Source organism: Dermacentor variabilis, chromosome 3, assembly GCF_050947875.1.
Source record: "Dermacentor variabilis isolate Ectoservices chromosome 3, ASM5094787v1, whole genome shotgun sequence".
Taxonomy (NCBI): Eukaryota; Metazoa; Arthropoda; class Arachnida; order Ixodida; family Ixodidae; genus Dermacentor; species Dermacentor variabilis.
In genome coordinates, this window is record NC_134570.1 from 127,125,875 (window position 1) to 127,148,217 (window position 22,343).

Below are 22,343 nucleotides of genomic sequence, written 5' to 3' on the forward strand. Positions count from 1 at the left end.
TGAAATTAAAACATTGCAGCAAGAATATTCTGCTGTGAAATTCCATAGCTTGGGATTATACCAAAACATAGATTCCCTTTAGCTGCTAAGGTGTAGGGAAAGAAATCTGCAAAAAGTAAAAACGGAAAGAAAGAAAGGCCAGAAACAAACATCTTGTAGAAATTTCGTGTAAAGTCTGTAGAAGCATCTTGGAGCACCTTGTAGAAGTTTCTAGTCGTCGTTGATCACGTTGGTTGTCTGTGGTGCATGCGCCCTCTCTTGCCAAAGCCGTCGAGGGCCGACATGCTCCTTTGCTGGCTTCGGGGATACGCGGCGCGCGCTTTGATTATGCGCACTTTTTTGACAATAACTGACAAAGCAGACCGTAACCGCGTCACTGGCTGTAACATCAGTCAAATAGCCTTTTAATGCGCGAATAAATGACACGTCTTTATATGGTTACATCATTTTTATACCCTAGTGTCAAAACACGTTCCGCAGAACTCACATGTCTGCGTGCCCCACAGTGACATGCCTGGAACGTATGTGATTCCATGGAATCTTCACTACCACGAATATTCAGCTTGGCAGCCCACAGAAACAGTTTGACAGCTGGGAGACGGCAGGAAATCAACGCTGTAGTCGACAAAAACGTTGCGCTCCGCGGAGGCGAAGAAAATAAACCACTGCGAGTTCTCCTCGCAGAAGCGCGCCACATGATTAGAGCCATTCTCTATGGTCGCAGTTCTAAGCTCCACTTTCTCTTGCTGGACACCCGGCGCAGACTACGTGCCGGTTTATGTCGCCTGGTATTCATGATGTCTGCATTAAAACAGGAATGCTAGATTGGTAAAACATGTGGGAGGTGGTGTTTCAGCTCATCGTTCCGTTAGGCAGTGCGTGTCTCTAGCTTCTGAAATCCTATATTCGTTTACGTGCGCAGAGAATATTCTGAACACGTTCCACCTCATAAATTAACCGTATTTCGCGTGGCGTGATCTTGTCCTATGCCAGCGGGGGGCAATATCCATTTTCCAATAAACACGTTGTATTAACATGGCCTGTCGCAATGCAGTTGTTCTGTTTAGCGTAATTTGTTCTCGCGCCACGAAATGGCATGAAGACTACACGTCTTTCCTCCTTTTTTTCTGTTTCGGTTGTTATTGACTGCGAATCAATAGCCATCTGCTTTGAATAGACTATTCATTTCACATGACTCGCCATTTGTCTCATTACATGTGCTGCAACAACTTTGTCGGCCTGCCATTTGAAACCGAAACGTCCTTTGACTCATTCGAGGTACTTCGCGGAAGGTAAGCATGTTCTGCCGCGCTCCACTTAGGGGGCGGCCTCTGAAATGAAAGGAAATACTTTACCGACAGTGGAATCTAATATCTGACTTTCAGCCCTGCACCCTAATGTTCTAACCACTAGGCCACGACCGCACGCATGCTCCTTTTGGACCAAAGCCAACTAGGTATTTGACACTTTTAGGCGGGCGCGTCATGTGCCAGTTTCTGGTGTTCTATCTTCTTTACTGCACGCGCTTTGAGACGTTGTGCTAGACTGTGTCGTTCCCGGGATCGGCCTAAATTTCCTATAACTTTTCTCGTAGCCGCTAACACTAGTTACAGTTTGTTCGATGCTGTACAAGGTTCATGATCGGCTGAAGTCGAACAGGTTTCAAAGTTTTGTCTGCGGAGTGCAAATGCCTTCGTCGTTATAAGATACACCGCACCACACGTAGGTTCTGACAACATCGCGATCCGATATTTTGCTTAGGTCTCGTCTAGTACCTATGTGTAAGCCAGCATTAAGCATGTCGTAGGCTGGCGTCACACAGCCAAGGTAGAAATCATGCCGTCGGCCTAACGTGATCGTCGTGACCGTCGTTTTCTTGTTGTGGTCACACACACGCTCACGACGGATATATAGCTGGTCGTCTGACACAAAGACATTTGTGCACCTTGCAACGTTTTGGGTAACAACAACGAAAGAGGGTACCTAGTTGCCATCAAAATACTTCGTAACACCAATTTCCAATGTGCGAGGGATCTGCTTCACTTTGCAAACTTTGAAGAGATATCAGGCTTATAAACCATTTCTAAAAGCTCAGAAGGTTTATCTGAATATATTCACTGACTGAAAGGATGCATACTTGTGCTTTATAGACGTGGACTAATGGGTAACTTAATCTACATATATTTTATAGAAGCACTGTCTAGGACCGATCAGTTCTTCTAGTTACGCGAAGTGTTAATAGTGTGACGAAGATCTGCACGCTGAAAATCCCCGTTGCCATCGCATGGCCCGTACTTAGTTCGCTCTCTGGCTGAGCCCCAGCTGCTGGTGCTGCGTTTGTCGCTGCTGCTCTGCGTCCCGAATATAAACCCCTTTACAGAGGTGCCATTTGTCAGTGGCCTCAGTTTCAGCAATCTGAAAATATGGCATGTTACTCTGATGAGAGGTATTCTTGCCCTGACAAGATATTACAAATACCGATGATAAAGATGGAGCAAATATGAAAAAAAAAATTCGCCCTTCAATTACCAGTGCATAGGTTAAATGTTTAAGCGATAGCTGTCGGCGGGCTAGGTATTCTCGCTCCCGATCTCCAGCTCGCTAATAGCCCTGGCCGTCTAAATGTCCCACTTCCTTCATGGCAAAAAGCCGCGTCGCCAAGGACTCACGAAAGGAAAGCGATGCTGGTCGCTTCATAGGCCGCCAAGACTCACGCTGGGCACAATCACACAAAGACAGTAAGTGAGAAATTATCTGGTGCTCAAAACACACTATTTTGACTGAATAGTTTGAGCTAAGATGAAACACGCCTTCAAAAACAATTCCACTAGAATTCACGCACGCAATCACAACTAAAAAAACTAAAATAAAGGCATGAGAGGGGGCCTATAATAGCAGATTAACTTTACGGGTTCTTGCCTTTCTTCGTCGCTCATATACATAATTTATTCTAACTTTTATTTGCGTTGAAGGAAACAAATGTGTCTATTGTTCTCCAATTAAACGCGTTTTTTAGCAACCTCTCTTGCCTCCCCGCCTTTTTACGCTTCAAGCGCTACTCCCATAACCCTCGTTGCTTTTGCCGAAGGCAGCTTCTTATGGACCGCATTGCCCGAAACTGCGCGGCCCATTTCAATCGGCCATTAGTCCCAACTCTAATGCAGTTCCATCTAAAACTTTAAGCCAATGGAGAAGACACCAACCAAAGTGCAGGGAAAAGAATGTGCGAACACCATCGCTTGATCTAATCACTCTAGACATCCCGGAAAAGGACACCGGCATTGTACCGCAAGGGGCAACTGCTCTTGTCATGTGCCTGACCGTTTCTTCAGGTGAATGCAGAATAGCGCTGGATAAAAATATGGGTCTAACGTCTTTCACGGCGCCCTTTATTGGATAAAAGCTTGGCGAAATTTTCTCTATTGGCAGGCGGATTCCAATCTACATTAGACAATGTCCTCGAGCACAGCAGCCCTACGATTTGAAGGGCTGTGCCTGAGCTCGCCAGAGTTCGAGGTACGCAAACGTTAGCACGTCAAGGTCGCTTGTTGTTCTGATGCGGCTGAGACGCTGCAGATCCGTGCAACATTACTGCAACGCAAACGGATCGCCGCGCGTGAACACAGCGTTATTGAAGCAAAGTTACTTCAATGTAGTAAAACATGTCATCTCTAATAATCAAGGTGCCATTCTCACTGATCCATACGTCAGTTGACACAGACGCTACAACTGGGATCTCGGTTTAGCTCTAGAAAGCTGACACCATTCGAGAAAATTCTTCCTTTCTCGTAACACCAATGACAGGCATCTCGCCGCGCTCCACAGAAATTGTCAGTGAGGAATTTTTTTTCGCCCCAAAATCGTTATTCTTACAGGATGGTTTCAAGGAACGCCCGCAATTTTACTTGATCATAACAAGCTGGGTGATCAATTGTTGGGGCGTAAAACTTTGAATATGGCCTGGCAACGCAGAGCACGGCTTTGACAGGTATACGTTCCTCGGCAGGCCGATGGTACGTGGCTGGTAACGGCAAAAATAGTGGGATTAGTGCTTGAACTAAAAATGAGCGTCATGACGGGACGGACACAGGCAACGGAAGAAGTGAGATACGCGACCAGTTCGGTAGCAAAGGAACCAAAAACTGTGACGTCAGCGACACGTCCTTACTGTAGAAACCAAAATCTCACCGGTGATCAGGTTACCTTCGTTCACCATGTTCGGAAACCGCCTGAAGTAGCGAAAGCGGAGAGGGGGGGGGGGGTGCTCAAAGCTGCACTTCAAAAGCTACCGGATATGCTATGTGATCATGGCGTAGGATTACACGCCACCGCTTCAACTTCTGATCGCCGACAAATGACAGTTCGCACGAAGAAAAAATGCATGAAGGTAAAATTTCGGTAGAACCAACCTCTCGAGTGATGCCTATGGTATAGCTACTAGTATTTTAGCATTGTATCGCAAAGCTGCGTGAAGCGAAGCGTATCTGGTGCGTCTGCAGCAGGGCTCCCCTGTCGCGCTTCGCACTGTACTCGCGATGCCATCTAGAGCCGCCATTACGAAGCCCCCATGTGCCTGGTATATGAATACCCAGCGTGATCGCTTTTAAGGTATATAGAATTTTTCTAGAAATCGCCTATTGCAGATAGCATAATTCTTGTCTTCGAGCTCATTTATTCGAAGAGGCGGACATTAGTAGCAATACATACCTGGGCACATATTAAACTAAAAAACAAATTTGCACTACTTAACTTCTTAATTATTTAATTTATGCGGCACATATTGCAATTTACGGATTGTAGCGGGTGAGCTTGCATGACGTATACAATTGTACTTAATTTTGAAGATGACACCAGTTTCCAGATAATGTTACTTATAGTGTGGAATGAAATACATAGGCATTCCAGGTACTTTTGTGCTTTAATGCGTAAACGATCCTTTTCTCAAAAATGTAAGTGGAGCAACATTGCATTTTTACGACAAGTTTTACGGGGGTTACCTCCAATCTAGCACACTCCGGTAATTCATTACAATTGCATGCGCCTTGCAAAATCATCGTATACAATCCATAGGTTGCAGTATGTGACCCCCAAGTAATTAGTTCAAAATAGAATCCAGGAGTTTTAGTAATTACTTGCATATGTGTTTCAATTTCTTGTGAAAGCAATGTCCGCTTCTCTGAATAATCCAGCTCAAGGACTTGAATTGCGTTGTCTGCGATAGGCTATTGAAAAATTCAATAAACATTAAAAACGATGGAACTGTGCATGACGCTGTTTGTTCTGCACCCATAACTGGAGAACGGGCCCTGTAACGCAAAACTATTCCAATATGTTTTTATTCCACTGTCCTGACGTCAAATTTGCGTAACCACCGACGCAAGCATCGGGCGGTCACCCGCAGGGCTGTCTGAACAGACAAATCAAACGCTCTCCTCGTTCATAGGAGGTCACTTTTGTTTGCTTCAATAGCGAATAACGTTGCCTACACTGAGCCGCTTGTCTTATCTAATTGGCCCACAGGAGGCGAGGAGCGCGCACAAGTGGAGAGGGACTCGATGGGGCCGAGTCACTGCACTGAAAATCGATAACCCGATGAAGAAGGTGGTGCCGCAGTCTGCGATTGGTCCGCTTTCCCTCACTTACCTTGCGGTGGCCCGTCGACAATCGCGACGGCATGCAACGGAAGCTTAAGAATGACGCTAAAACGGATCATCAGCCGAGAAGAGTTGGCAGAACCGGGTCGTAAAAGTGCCGAAAGTACTCGACAACGTTACACGGCCGCGAAAAAGGTTTTATTACACGCAGATAAACCCATATTCTTCGGCAGGTGCGAGAGCCAGTGCCTAAGCGGTCGGCGGCAGCCATGTTTTATTGTTTTCGGAACGGGGCAGCCTGCGGATATTCAGAAGAAAATTGAGTTCGGCTCGGCATATTAATGCACGTTTAACGCGTACACGTCACTTTGACACGGTGAGTTCTTGCGGTTTTGTAACGTCGCGTGAGAGGCAGGTGAAGTGGGTGCAGCCCGTATACTTTTGACCAATAGCCGAAAAAATTTGGACATACAAGAGAAGCGAATGGTATCATCATAGACTCTATTTTACGAATAATTCAGTTGTATTACTAAAGCGGAGAGCTGATATGCATGAAAGTCAGATTGTATTGATACTCAGCTGGAACAAAGTAACTTATCATTTTTTTTCAATTTTCATTTTCAGTTTATTGCTACTCTTGCCATACAAATCATCAAAACACTGACTGAACCCATAGCCAGAGGCTAGTGTGGGGTTCAGAAACAAAAATAGGCTATGGCAATGACACAGCACTTGTGTAAAACGGAAAGCCCAAAATGACGGCGAAAGACCAAAGTACAGCATACAATGAGGAGAAAATAAAATAATATGCATTTTACAGCCCAATGAATAAAGATCTGTAATGAACAACATGGTACAACAAACCCATACCGCGAACGACTGTCACATAGATCAAATAAGGCTCATAAAGTATGTTCTTAATGCTTTATCTGTTTCGCGGGGCAGTTTTATTTCTGGGGGCAAAGCATTTCAAACCTTGGCTACTGAAAACTGTACTAATTTTCACTGTAAATGTTATTATTCGGTGGCAGATTAAAGTTACTATATGTGAGGTTTCTCGTGAGTCGAGAAGGTGAGCGGAACAGGGAGGCATTGAAAGGTTGGTTATATTTTACTATGATGTTTACACACACCGCTATCTTTAAAGACCGCAAAAGTTCAAAAGGAAGGATATTTAATAACTGGAAAATTGGTTTACTTGGTTCAGTATACTTGCTTTGTGTTATAATTCGGATAGCCCGTTTTTGTAATCGCCGGATAGGATCAAGGTAAGTGTTGTATGTTAAATCCCATGATTCTACAAAGTATGGTAAATGACTGTTAATAAGGGCAAAATAAAGGACACGCATTGTATGTGTGTTAAAACAATCACGGGCCTATAATAAGGCATAACAGCCCGAAGCCAACTTCGAACAGACGGCGCTTATCTGATTTTTCCAGTGAAGATGTTCATCTAGGATGACGCCAAGATACCCAAATGAGTGTGTTCGTTCGAGTAAGTGGTCGTTAATGAAAATGTTAATTTGGAAGCTATCAATCACTTTTGCTCGTGAGCTAAATACCATATATTTGGTTTTGCTTGAATTATTCGTTAGCTTTTTGGTGAAAAACCAGCTTGTAATTTTTTTCAATTCAGCGTTTGTCTTTGCTTCTAGATCATCATGGTTGTCAGATGTTACTATGATCCCAGTGTCATCAGCATACATTAAAATACCAGAGCAACTTAGGACCTTCGGCAAATCATTCAAGTATAACGAAAATAACATGGGCCTTAAAACGGATCGTTGAGGAACCCCGGTCTGTAAATATTGAAGTGATGATATGATGTTATTGATAACTACAGCTTGTTGGTGGTTTTCGATGTAACTTGAAAGTAAGCTGTCGACTTCAGCGCGAAATCCATAGTGGTTTAATTTGTTGAGCGTAATAGCGTGATCCACGGTATCAAACGCTTTCTTTAAATCAACGAATACAACGGCGGCCAGTTTGTTTTCATGTAATGCTATATTAACTAATTGAGTCAGGCTTAGGACTGCAGATGCCGTTAGATAACCCAACAGTTGTTTGCTTATGTTGATGTACAAATTTATGATGAAATAAATAATGTCTAATGATGTTTTCGAAATCCATGTTGCTGTTGACAAAGTAAGTTATATTTTTCTAAGAATTTGCTAATATTATTGGGTAGAATCTTTTCGTAAATACTATTATTAACACTTAGGACAGAAATGGGTCCTTAGCTTCACGGGTTGGATCGGTCTCCATCTTTGTATACCAGGACAACTTTGGCAATCTTTAGTGCAGAGGGGTACTTTGCACATTTTAATTAATGATTAAGAAGTTTGCATAAGATGGGGGGTACCAAGATATCAGTGTTTTCCTTAAGTATGCGTGGGTAAATTCCGTCCAGTCCGGCAGATTTATTGCCTGGTAATTGCCTGGTAATTAATCATTTTCTTTTACTGAAAGGCAAGTTACTGTTGTTCTGCTGGAGCTGAGAAGAGGTCTGCTACCTGCAATGGGTCCATCTGTCTCAAGTTATCGAAGTATTGTAGCTCTCAAAGTGAGTGTATTTTTTTCTCTTAGCTATTTGCTACCTGAATCATGACCATCTACTTAGCTGTGTAGGTGATCACTGTTAGTGACATTGGAGTGCTGGTGGATAAGCACTCCATCATTGTTGCAACACATATGACAGAGTGCAGCTGTGGCAGTATGCGAAGGTGTTGATATATAAGCCAAATTAGGTTCTCTGAGTTGATATGTTAATATATTGATGTCATTGGATTGTGGTCTAGAAGGGAAAAATGCTAAACAAGGAGAAGTAATCTTAATTTGCACTTGGTAAGATGTGCAAGCTAGTCAGGCTGGTATACATGAAACGGGACATTTGTAGATGTCTTCTACAATGCTGCAGTCCTGAATAGCTTCAGAGCTAGATGATACCACCATAATTTCTCTGTAAAGCATGCAGCATGGTTCAGCATTCGGGGAGACTGGCATCAACAGACGTTTACTTACTGTGAAGTTCAAATGAGGTGTTACTGTTATCGAGACTATATATAATTTATGCTTTAGTTCTAATCTTGTATGAGGCAGGCATAGTTTAACCACATGGTTAAAGAATAGTAATGTAATATCTATGTATACAAGTATTACCCATTCATTTTGCAATTTGGACAATGGCAGAAATGCATGGGTAATACGTGTACACATAGACATTACATCACTGTTGTTTAACCAAGTGGTGTCCCTGCATGCTAAAATTTACAGGGCTAATATTAGGTAATGTCAACTTTTGTTGTAACATTAAGGCCACACCTTTTATATTATCACAGATTACCATCATTGTGTACTATCATAGTGTGATATTTGCAATAAATATATTTGACTTTGTCTACAAAACCCTGCACAGTGATGCGTCATGAAAATTTATCGTGTTTTACGTGTCATGGAGCTTACCAATTTGCATGAATATAATGCAAGATTCTTTTTCTATAGTTTGTGGCATCGGAATGCCCTTCACGTGATATTCTTGTTTGCAAAAAGACTATAATGCAGTTTTCTCTCCTTATATTTTGTGGCACTTCAAACTGCCGCGAACTAAACCACTGGGCAGCAATACTGGAATCGCTACTGCGTGTGGAGATGTCTTCAAACACACACAAGGAATACATAATTGCTTTGTTCAGCGGAAAACAACGGACACAACAAAGACGACCAGGACAAGGCGCTATTCTCAACTGACATCACTTTATAGACAGCGGAATCTAGAAGAAGATGCGCATTGAGCACCATGTGCAGGAACCACCAACATCCGATCACAAGATCGCACTCATGCGACAGAATCCAAAAAACCACATTCAGCACTGTACAAGGGTAAAGAAGGCAAACTAATGCACTACATGGATCACATAGGCAATCAAACGCAAACAATGTGTAAACTTGGGACATTTATTGTACATTTTGGCGACTCAAAATAAGTAGAAATATACCATAAACGATTGACAATTAACTTTTACTTGACAGAGGGCTAGAGCATGCAGTAAGCATGCTGTATGCTCATACGGTGTCACATAAATTTAAATTTTAGTGTAGCTTTCCAGTGTATGCTTCTATTGTTGCATTATGTCAAAGGGATGGTCACGTTTCACATGTCTAGCAGCTAGACTGCCTATATACAGTAGTAAAAATGTGCGAACTGTATTTTTTTAATGATTTGATAGAGTGTGTAGAAAAATAAAGCCATACAATTAACGCACAGTGATGTAATTTTGTCTGCACATGTTTCAGGTTCAAAAAAGTAAAGTAGAAGCTGTTGCCAAGGTTCAGACCAGAGAGGAAGGCCAGTATAAAAGGGTCCGCACCACTGATCTCTAGTACAAGGGAGGACAGCACATCAAGCGCCCTCGACTGAAGCCAACCTTGTCCCGGAAGTTCGCGCTTCACAACTTTGCAGCAACACTTCGTCTGCATGGGTGTGTGGCGTTTATCCCCCTAAAATGCCTGCCTGATGTTCCATAAACTACTCAAGCAGGCCAGATCAGTGTTGCGATGTGTCCAGAATTTTACCATTGCAGTGTCCACAGTGTCGCTAACATAAGTGCCGTACAATGGAAGCACTGGTAAATGAGAAAAAACGATGTCAGAGAACACGCGTATGCGGGTCCAGATTGTCATAAAAACGCTTACCAGACATGTATAGCCAACACCTCTTAAAATGTGACAAACCACAAAGAAAAATTTTTACGGCAGCAATATTGTCTGATTGCACGTACTAGTTAGTCCACCATACGCCCTGCTTCCAGGACAAGCGACAGCACGACACCGTATTTCCATTGGCTTCACCTGCAGCCGGTGCGGCGTGCTGCATCCAGCAAAACACATTAGAAATCAGTGGTGCGCAGTGTTTTCTGTCCCCTTTCTCGACGCCAACTGAACATATAGTAAACTGTTTCCGAAGCATAAAAACAGAGGGAAAGGCCTCTGAACACATTGCATTTTAAAGTGGCTGTAGTGGGCAACGCAAACACTGCGGCATAGTAGATTGGCACCAGGCAACCTAGGAGCCCAAAAGGACTGCTGGTTACTTGCAAATGGCCAATGCATTTTTAGCATATTTAAGTTTTTTTTTTATTCTCCTCGCTTATTTAGTTAGTGGAGACAGCTTTCATAACTGGAGAAGAAGTCTTGGAAGCATGAAACACTTCACGAAACCAGCTTCAATATATTATGTGTCTACGTCACATAATTTCGTGGCTACATGAGTGAACCCTCTGGTTAATATGTAAGAGTGTTAATGATGTTTGCCATGCATTATCCACTTTATCTACAGGTCAACCCTATCTTGAGACTTAAGCTGATGTTGCGTTTAGAGAAATTATGGCCGAGAGCCAGCTTTTGAGAATGCAGACTGAGCTCGACGGATTAAACGCCAGAGCAAGTCGTTGAGGATTTCAGATCGAGAATTTTCAAAGGTCAGTTCATTTAGTGGTGTTAATATTCTGCTCAAAGTTGTTGATATGATATGATGCCCAAGCATTGTGGTAACAACTTCACTTGGAGTACATAGCAAGGGTGTACTCGACGTAAGCTCGTGGCTTTTTTCTGCATTTTCAAAAACTGGTTTCTTGTTCAGTTCAGATCTTCAAATTTTGAATTGTTTATTAGGTGTGTCCCGTTTTCTTTTCCTGTAGCTTCTTAGTTAAGCATCTTAATGGTGAACACAACTTGACCTTTTGCTTGATTATCTAGATTACACGCCCTTGATGCAAAACTATTTTACTTTAAAACTGTTTGTACCTTACTTAAAGAATCACTTGAAGCAGCCATAGCCACCAATAACACGCAAGAGATGATTATGAAAATTGCAATATTGTTTTTTGATCTACAGGGTGTCCTAATTATCGTGCACCAAGACTTTGAAGTATGTAAATGCGATGTAACTAGACAAAACGAAGGTAATGTTGTTTGCCGTCGTTTGGAGATACTCGGATTATTTTTTACATTCTGCCTAATTACGTATTTCTTAATTGGTTAATAAATATCTCAAATAATTAAATGAAAAGTGTCAATGAAAAGTTGCAGAACAATATCAAAGCCTCCCGATACAATTTCCTGTTACTCATTGTGTGCTACATAAAATGTTTTTTCAAAGAAAGAAGCCTCTGAATACACGTAAAGTGTCTTGAGTGGCCAGTCTCGTGGCAATTTTGTGGTGCAAAGCCATGAATACAACGTAAATAGGTTAAGAAAAAGACTTAGCTCAGAAAATTATCCTCCTTTATGCAGCCTGTAGAGACAAAGTTTCTTAGACATGGCCATGGCCCTCAAGGAAGATGACGAGGCCACAGGCAGTTCCTCCAGTGACTGAAAAGGTGCCCTGGGGCACTAGTCTAATTTGGCACCCCCACCTTTCTCCTGCAGCTTTTCTGTCTACTTAGCTAACCAGGTGGGTCAAAGATCGCAAAGGGAAAAAGGATCAACAGCTTCAAACATAGAACTCACTCAAGCTCAATGCATTTCAGTGTGAAGTTTTTCCCTTATCATTTACCAAAAAACGGGTATTAAGTATATCATATGGTCTTCATACGGACACCTTTTTCCTGCAGAGAATTACAGTAAAAAAGTAGCTTATGAAGGCTTTGTAATAAAGAAGAAGAGCACAAGAACAAGGCCAGCCAGATCGTCTTTTCCTTGCCTGCAGTGCAACCAGTGGGCCAGACGCATAGCCAGAACTTAGCACGAGTGTGAGCCGTTCGGGCAACCAGCTGTTTCTGCTCTGCGTCACCTACCTTGTCGTTCACGATCAGGCACTACCATCTTACTGTTCAATACACCCCATTACAATTGATGGAGGTGTGCAGTATTCAAGAACATCTACACACTGGAACTCCGGTCTCGGACTCTGCCTCCCGTCATGCCTGACCCTCCCCAGCCGACATCGCCGCCACCATCCGTTGCCAGCTCTGGCGCTGTCCCGCAATGCCATCCAGCGGTTTTGAGCGGTACGGATGAGCAGGTCGTCAATGACTGGTTGCCTACCTACGAACGGGTGAGCTTGCACAATCGATAGGAAGATACCACCAAGTTATATGCCGTCATCTTCTACCTTGCGGGAGTGGCTCACCTGTGGTTTAAAAATCACGAAGCCGACTTTCAATCCCGGTCCGCGTTCAAGAACAGCTTCGCTGCGGTTTTCACTCACCCCGCCGTCCACAAGTTGCGCGCCGAGCAGCGGTTACGAGAGCGAGCGCAACAACCCGGTGAAACATTCGCCAGTTATATCGAAGAGGTCATCGACCTATGCAAACGTGTGGATGCTTCTATGCCCGAAAATAACACATCGAAGCACATTTTGAAAGGCATCGCCGATGAAATTTTCCAAATCTTGATCGCCAAGAGTCCTCGCACAGTAGCAGAGCTCATAAACTTGCGCCAACGCTACGACAAGTTGAGAAGGCAGCGCGAGTTGACCAGGCGCCCCTCTGTGGCTGACGAGGCCCTCTCTTCCATGACAGTCTTCTCTGATCGTTCCCCCTTGCTTAAACAAATTCAAGCTTTCGTGCGGAAGTTGCATGTCAGCTTTCTCTACTACCCTTCGCTGAGCTACCCCAACAGCAGCCGCTGCCGCAACAGCCTCCTACACAGCTCGCCCCTACGCTCCGGCGGGTTATTGACTACCAAGTTGCTGAGGCTCTACCAACGCAGCATCAGCAGTACCCTGTCGCCGCGCCACTTACGCATCCGTCGTCGCGCAGCCTCCTCGTCAACCACTCGTTGCGCTACATCCTCGGCCGCTACCACCCGTTCATCATACCGCTCATCGGCCTGCTCCTGCCTTCGCTAATCCTTGGCGCACGCAAGACAACAGGCCCATATGTTATGCCGGCGATATTCCTGGACATGTTGCACGACGCTGACGCCGCCGCATGCTGTACTCTGATGGGTTTGTGCAGTCGCCTCTCTACGCCGACGTACAACCTTTCCACGAGACTTATTTTAGTCGGCAGTCGAACAGGCCACCAGCCGAGCGCCAGGTCCTTACACGTCGTTCACCTCCCCCACGTCGCCGCTCGCTGTCCCCCATGCGCCGGGGCCCTTCACCCACGCAAGAGGAAAACTACGCGCCGCAGTTCATGAGGCAGCAACTGCGTCGCCATCGATCTGTACAAGTCCTCCATTGTCGCCTTCGAACGTTGTCGACCTTACTGTTGACGGCGTCCCAACCGTTGCGCTGATTGATACTGGAGCAGCCGTGTCTGTTCTAAACGAACGCCTCTCTCGCGCTTTACGAGAAGTTACGACGCCACTTTCTGGGTTTTCTCTTCGCACAGTAAGCGCCCAGCCAGTTCATCCTTCAGCAGCATGCGCAGCTAGAGTCGTTATTCAAGGCGTCCTCTATATTGTGGAGTTCGTGGTTCTGCAGTCCTGCTCTCACGACGTAATACTTGAGTGAGACTTTCCTTCGCGAAATAACACCGTCATCAATTGTGCACGTGCTGAAGTCGAATTATCGCCCCTGTGTGACGCGCCTCTCGTAGGCGCCACTTCTCTTCCCGCTAATCTTGTCCTTCCGGAAGACATGGTCATACCGCCGTACTCGTCTGCCCTTGTTCCCTTCTTCTGTGGCGCTATCTCTGAAGGCGCTGTCCTCTTCACCCCTTCGGAACTCTCCATAACCCGCCAAGACGTTCCCCTCCCTTTCGCCACGCTTGACATTTCAGCCGGTTTCAGTTCCTTCGCTGTCTGCAATCCGCTTCCTACAGCCCTGAAGGCTCTTTGCGGCGAAGCACTTGGCCGTGTTCAACCTCTTGATGACATGTTCATCACCAACGTGCCGGAGAGAGAAGTGGTTCTTGTGGGAAAGGAGGAAATGCTGGCACTATCTTCTGCAACCCACAGCTCAGCGCCAGCAGGGTGGGGGAGATGGGATTAAAAGAAAGAGAGGGTAGGAGTGAGAAAGGTAGAGGGTCGTCCCAGCAGCATCACAGCAGCCTGGCCGGGAGGGCGCAGTGGTTTCGACCGGAGCTGGAGGTAGACCGTATAGGAGGTGGCCCAGTAGAAGTGAATTGTGGCGGATGAGGAAGCCCGTGGTGGTGGGATGACCGCTAGGCCATCTGTCTTTGTAGAAATTTCCTATAGTGTCGACGTGCCGGATGCTTTGTATGCAGAGCTCACTGACTCCTGTGCACTTTCCACTTCTGCTCCGCCATCACCTGACTTATTCACACTTTTCATTGCCGATGAACCTCACTTCTGAGCAGCGCTCCCAGCTTCTTCACCTACTTGTCCAGTTCCGTTCTTCTTTTGATGCCGCTAAGCCTACTCTGGGTCGCAAGTCAACCGTCAGCCACCACATCGACATTGGCACCAACGCGCCATTGCGGCAGTGCCCGTACCGCGTCTCCGCGAAGGAGCGTCAGGTGATCAGTGAGCACGTGGCCGACATGATTCAGCGCGGCGTCATTCGATCTTCCAATATCCCCTGGGCATCATCGGTGGTTCTCGTCAAAAAAAAAGGTTCTATTCGGTTCTGCGTCGATTATCGCAGTCCTAATAAGATAACGCGAAAAGACGTCTACCCTCTACCGCGCATTGACGACGCTCTGGACAGCTTGCAAGGCGCTGAATTTTTTCCTTCGTTCGATTTACGCTCGGGCTTCTGGCAAGTCCCGATGTCAGCAGTTGATCGCCCTAAAACTGCATTCATTACTCCAGATGGTTCATACAAATTTAATGTGATGCTATTTGGCCTATGCAATGCGCCTGCTACATTTGAACGAATGATGGACAATATCTTGCGCGGTCTAAAATGGAGCACGTGTTTATGCTACCTCGAAGACATCGTTTTGTTCGCCCTTGATTTCAACACGCTTCTTCTTCGCCTTAGGCAAGTGTTGACGTCCTTGATCAACGCAGTCCTGCAACTGAACCTGAAAAAGTGACAGTTCGCCGCGCGCAAGCTCATCATTCTAGGTCACGTCGTATCACACGACGGCATTTCCCCCAACCCATCAAAACTTCGCGCTGTGGCAGAGTTTCCAAAACCTAAGACACTCAAAGAATTCCGCGCCTTCATCGGCATCTGTTTCTACTTCAGACGCTTTGTTCACAATTTTGACTCAATTATATCACCTCTGACACAACTCTTAAGTGGCGCCAACGACCTATACTCCTGGTCTCCTGCATGCGACACCGCGTTCGTGACCTTACGCCTTCTCCTGACGTCTCCGCATATAGTGCGACACCACGGCCCCACCGCCCCAACTGAAGTTCGGGCCTGTCTCCAGGAGGCTCTGGGCGCCGCTGCCTTGCATCCGTCGGCGCCTCGGGTTCCCCAGCCAAGACCGAGGCCTTTCTGGCGCATCCCAAGGCAGCCATCAGTGTGGGTGGCACGTCTAGTCGTAGGTGGCAGGATGCTACCATGGCGTAGTATGGTCACCTACCTCGGCCTGCAGATGAACGACTTGCTGTGAAGGCGATTGTGGCACAGGTCAGGAGGGTCCAGAGACCCGTGAGAAGCATGCTTCTCTGGGGCTGTGGATGCTCCCCATCCTGGGCATTGCGTCTACACACAGCAGCTGTACCCTCAAAAGGCTGCTCTACGCCCTCTCCCTGGTCAGCCTCTGGTCCTCCACGCCTTCCGAGCCTGCGGCATCGACGTCTTGTTACTCCGGATCCTCGCCCACGTGGGAATCCCGGGCAATAAACAGACCGATTTTCTTTAAAAATAGGCGCATTGCACGGATACCAAATCAGCCATGCAGTCGTCGCATCGGACATTTCGAAAGGCATCGGCGTGGCAGCAGCTGCTGAGCTGCCATGCCGATGCAGACACCGCCAAGTGGAAGGCACCGGCATTGCTGGCGGACCGTGGGTTGACAAGAAGGAAACGGTCCATTCTTTTCCTCCTACGAATCGGCTGCAGTTGGACAGCCTCCGGAGCTTCTGTCTGGGCACAACGTACTCGCCAGCGTGCAGCAATTGCAGGGCAGATGAAAGACTAGATCACCTGCTGTGCTGTTTCGCCGCGCTCAACACACAACGAAGCACCATGGTCACTCAACCACGCGGCATAGAACTAACAACGGCCTCCGAAAAAGGCCTTCTCTTCCCATCTCGCCGTCACAAACAAGTCTTGAAGGCAGTCCTCACCTTCCTTGGGGATAATCATGCTGAACGAACAGCTGTTGACGACTCCTCCCCAGACCGGGGACAGTAATCTCTCCCTTCGCCACCCCCTATTCATCTGTTTCCCGCCACCACCATTACCTTTCGCGAACAGGTATTTAACAGAGCTCCCTAAAAGCGCTGCAGAAAAGCGTCTTACCGCAAGCCCCTGCACGCCCACCCGCCCCCACCTCGGCATCCATTTAGTTCCCTCCCAGAAGTTTCGGTTGCTGCCATTGTCGGCAAGTTACCTTTGGCCTGCATGGACATTTCTGTGGTCCTGGCTCGGCGTGTGCTGCGTGTTGCGTTCGCCGCGATGTCTCACGACTCGCACCATTCGAGCATCGTGCTATGGAGCACAAATACTTCTAAAACCAATCCTGCCAGATTTTTCAGGGTCCCTATACAAGAGGTCAGCGGGCAGTATATTCCTATATTTCATTTGTGCAACCATGCTGAGGTGTTCTGCACGGAGGTAACAGTCATTATCAGAAAAATAAGGCTTATTCGAGGAGAGGAGGAGGCTGTAGCATTATCGTTATCCTAACAAGCAGCGAACATAAGCGCTTGAGCATCACATTCCCGTATGTCATGTAACCGCTTGCCTGATTGTGGGATTCGCATTTTTCTCCCGCTAATCTCTTGTCATCTTTAATAAAAACGGCTTTCTGAGACGAAAGATAGAGGTATCACAAATTGTACTGTGGCGAGACATGACACGATCTCACTTTTGCATCATACGACTATGCTTTTTACCTCGTATAAAATTAAGGTTGTCACTTATTTCTACCGGGTGGAAGCGTTTTTCGAGCATTCTTGAAAGCCGGAGCTGATGGCCACGAGACGGTTTTTTTCTGGACAGCTGGACGATTCCAGATGTCCTATATGAAGATTAATTAAGCTCGTGTTTTTTTACGAGGAGCGCCTTGTATAAAGCGATGAAATAGTGACTTCAGTCACATAAGTTTACTGCTAAACTTTCATTTGCGGTGAAAGAAAAGCTGGGTTCTTGGTTTATTTCACCATGCGATAGTTTACGGGTGCTACTGCTACAAGTGACTACGTTCTGGACCCCCTCAGCATTACTCAAATTGCGCCTAAGTGCAAAAAAATGTCTGTCCGTGTTTAGTGCAATGGTATTTTTTTCTTGCCGGTCTGTGTTTCTTTTTTCATTTTGTTTGGTACAGATGACCAACTAATGCGTATCATATACCTTTTTCCAATGTCTCAGTAAGTATTTCAGTAGCTAATTTGCTCATATACTTGGTTAGCTACTTCACAAAACTGCATAAATGTAGCGCACGTCTTATGCCTTTGTGGATATCTGAGCAAGTATGCGAGTAGCTAATTTTGACATGCAGTTGACACGTATGCACAAATTTGTATACGTGTCGTGCTTGTCCTTCGTTTCTGCAATGTCTCAATAAGTATATGAGCAATTATTTTCTTAAACACATGCTCAGATATTGCGCAAATATATATGGAATGCATGACATGTTAATTACTGCGAAAGAAAATGAAAGTAGTGAAAATAAAAATTAATTAATTTTAGTATGGTTATCAATAAAGCGACGTTTACTTTATTACTCTTTCTCCCTTTTCTTTGGAGGGGGAGGGGGGAAGGTTGCATGTCTTCTATATTTTTTCTATTGCCAGTAAATTTTTGCTTTAGGTAGCTGTTACGTCTGTCATACACGTCGTCCACTTTTGCGCAATGTCTGAGTGCACATATCACAAGCTGTTATGCAATTTGGTTGTTTAGACCATTATGTAAAAATAAAAAATAACACAACCGCCTTCGCATGCTACTGAGTTATTTCTCGCTACAGCGCTCTGACTTCTAAATTTTATGTTAAATCTTGTTTTTTAGTATTTATAAACATGTATTGCATCCCTCACTTCTGTTCATTTTGTGAGCGTGTATCATACCCTAATGTGAAAAACTTCGTTTTCCGAAACAAAGTCTATGAACCGATGCCGCAGTTTGGCCTGTATAACGTTGAACTATGCCATTCTGATTTTATTCCAAGCTCCTGACGTAAAATTTACGCAATCGCCAATGCAAGCATCGGGCGGTAACCGCAGAGTCGTTTAGCCAGCCCAAACAAACGCTCTCCTTGTTTATGGGAGGTCACTTTTGTTCGCTCTCAGACGAATAACAATGCCTGCATTAAGAGGTTTTTCTTATCAAATTAGTTGGCTGACAAGAAGAAAGGAGGACGCTGAACTGGAGAGGATTTCAGTGCCAGCGCACTGAAAATAGATTACCGGATGAATCACGGAGAGGCCAGCGTCTACGATTGGTCCGCTTTCCTTACTTAGCTTGCGGCGGCTTGTTGAAAATTGCGACGACGTGTAACGGAAGGTTAATAATGCCAATAAAACGGATTATTAACAAGTAATAGTTGGCCAAGTTATCAGGGCTTCATAACATTGCGCTGCCACGCAGAACCATTTTTCATACGTAAGTAGTCCACGCTCTCGAGCTGCGAGTAGCCAGTGCCTGAGCTATCCGTGGGCCACCGTCATGTGTTGCTTTCTGAACTGGGCAGCCTCCGTATATTCAGGAAAAAAGTTTTCTTAGGCATATTAATACACCTTTAACGCGCACAAGTCACCCTGACGCGGTGAGTTTACGCCGTTTGTGATGTCGCCATCCAGACAGGCGAAGAGGGTGCATCCCTAGAACTTTTGACCAATAGCCGAGGGAGAATGGTAAAAAGGCGTCCAATTATAAATAATTTTTCTTCTGTCCGGACTACTCATACATAATCTGTGTATACATGTGATATCAAATGTGGACCTAGCACGGTATTTTCGATTCCGCGTAACAGGCAGGCGAATTGGGAGCGGCCCGAAAATTTTTTTGACCAATTGTGGAGGGCTGATTCCAGAATTGGAATATAGAAATTTTTTGAATAATATTTCTTTATAGCACCTTTGCATCGTTTCATAAGTGGAATTGATTTTTTTAACCTTCTGGCATGATTGCAAGAATGGACGTGACTACATGGAAACAGACCTATACCGCCCGGCGCACGACACGTGAGTACAACAATGCTGTAATGTGCAGCGTAGCGCACAGGCGCAGTTACACACACACAAACATACAAAAGCCGCACATATTAAAAAGAAGGAAGAAAAGCTGCGCGAGGCATGGCGAGGAGAAAGGCGAGAACAAGAGGAAGGGGTCGGCATTATAATAAATAAAAAAAACGATAAGGCGAGGAGGTGCAACGCAGCTGCACTTCCTGTTGCCATGACGGCGATAGCAACCATGTGCGCCGCCATTTTCCTAGAGTACCACCCGCCCGCTAGGGCCGTAAATGAAGGCGCTCGCGTCGGTGGAGCGTCTGCATTAGGAAAGCCACGGAAGCTATGCGGAGATTCATTCCAGTACCCGGGTACCTAGGCACATAATGGCTGCTTTGAATAAGTTTCGAAGCTCTGCCTAAAAGAGCTAGACATTGACAGCGATAGTAACCTGCACGGCTACTGGATGAAAAAAGAAACTTCTCTTTTTTTATTGCGAAAGCAATACGGCTTGCACTTTCGGCCCATCGGTGGTCGTGGCGCCTCCTTACACAGCTGCGTGTCACGTGACCGTGTGACGTCACGCCAGACCGAGAGACGGGGCCCCAGCTCGCGGCATCGATCGTGGAAGCGAAGCCTTGCGCACCGCAGCTGCGGCGCTACCGAGAGAGAGCGCTCGCTGGTGTGACGTCACGCTAGGAGGATAAATGGGGCTACAGCTCGGCTCCTCGCAGTGGTCGGCGCGATGCCTTGCGCTATGTCGGGTGATGTATTGACCTCGAGCTGCACCACTGGAAAAGCTGGCGCCACCGTCGGCGTGACGTGCTATTACGGATCACGTGGACATAGCGGCCGCGTCGGCTGCTTCGGGAGCGCTGGAGCGAGCTGAAAACGAGAGTTCAAATTCCGTCGTACGCTGCGGTCCTCATTTAGTGGCGAGATTTTCACGCTTCGAGTGTCTCCTTTACAACGCTTGAAAGCACTACAATAGGTAGTGGCTGCCTTTGAAGGCGCGCAACATGGTAGGCTACTGGTCGGTGCCGCAGTGCTGGACGTACGCAACGGAGCCCGGTGCCAGCCTTATTCACACGTAGCCGCAGGACAAGAAGCTGCGTGAAGCTTGGCTCGCGAAACATAAAACCGGCAAACAGCCATCGGCTACAACTCGGGTATGCAGCGAGCACAGACGCGAGGAAGATTTCTGCTACGGGGCCGGGTCTGTGATGTTCGGAAAACGCGCACTGAGACGCTCGCCCGAGTCCGCTGCCCGTCTGATGTCATGACGGTTTGGTCTATAAACTTGTCCATACTATAGATGCTGGCAAGTTCACTGGAGTGGAAAGGGAGCGGTAAGAAGAACATTAAAGAAATAATAGCATATGGTCATGTTTGTGTTATGAATTAATGCACTGGATTACAAAAAAGGAGCAGCGGGAAATCGCACGCTGAGAAGACCGATAAACATACAGTGCGACGCAACTCGAGAAATAATATTGAAACGTCCAAGAGTTTAGAAGAGGACAAAAAGATTGAATCATCGCGACGGCACATCACAATCCCCGTCGAAGTCTCTACAATGAAATAATTTTTGAACAACTCTGATAGCGCCCACGCAAAAATGGTTGCTTGTATACTGTCAAATGCTCATATTGTGCGGCCTAAAGCTCATGGCACGGTGCGAAAACGCGCACGCGGTGAAACCGAAACAGTGCGCGGACAAGCATGCAGACGCGCAGTCGGTCGCTGCGAATCTGTGCGATCGCTGCATTAAGGCTTCATTCTCTACGCTCCATTCAGTCATACAAACACTATAAGAACATATTTCACATAGTTTACTCTGAGCGTTCGGCTACCCTTCACGCAAGAAGCCGGTTCGGGAGACTCCATCGCGGCGACCGCGCGCAGTGGCGTTCACTGTACGTATTCGGTAAAGAGATAGCGTCTGTAAACGATTATGTGGTTTCAGTTTGCCCATGATTATTATTTAGACAGTAACAAACTTCTCTCGTTTCGAAAGTACTTACAGAAATGTCCGGGAGAGCTCGTGCGTGGTGTTTTCAGTGAGCGCTGACAGCAAAACCTATGAGGAGCGCGCTACCTGATCCCTCATACTACGCCAGCCAGGCGCTTCCTATAGATGGCGACTCCGTAACTCCTCGCCGCCAATAGCCATATTATTAGCAAAGGGCAACCATGTCCACGCCATCAGCCGAACCAAGGCGCAGCCAAGGGTATTGCTTTCGCAATCTTCCAGGCTTAAACAAGCTAAGCCTTCAGCCAATTTTTTATGCAGCGGTCATGGCAAGGATTTCTGGCTGATACAGCGGTGCAGTATGCTCAAGAGATTTGGGTAAGTCACCCAACTCCAAGATTAGTAGCTTAAGTCGCGTGTATATAGAAGGCTGCGACTCTTCACTACAGTTAATCCATTTCTTTTTATCCAATGTATCATGTATCAATGAGGGCACCTTATCCCGACTGTAAAATAGTTTAACTTCAGCCTTTGTTGAAACTTTCTTTTCAAAATCCTGATGAATTAATCTT

General features: G+C 46.0%; 1 protein-coding gene across 1 annotated transcript in view; it reads right to left on the reverse strand.

Annotated features, from left to right (window-relative positions):
- LOC142574735 (uncharacterized) overlaps positions 1 to 16,022 on the reverse strand; it is a 78,618-nt gene extending 62,596 nt beyond the window's left edge. The window contains exon 1 of the mRNA XM_075683758.1: positions 15,810 to 16,022. Coding sequence (XP_075539873.1) covers positions 15,810 to 16,022 — 213 coding nt within the window. The remainder of the gene's footprint in view (positions 1 to 15,809) is intronic.
- Between the last annotated feature and the right edge of the window lie 6,321 nt (positions 16,023 to 22,343).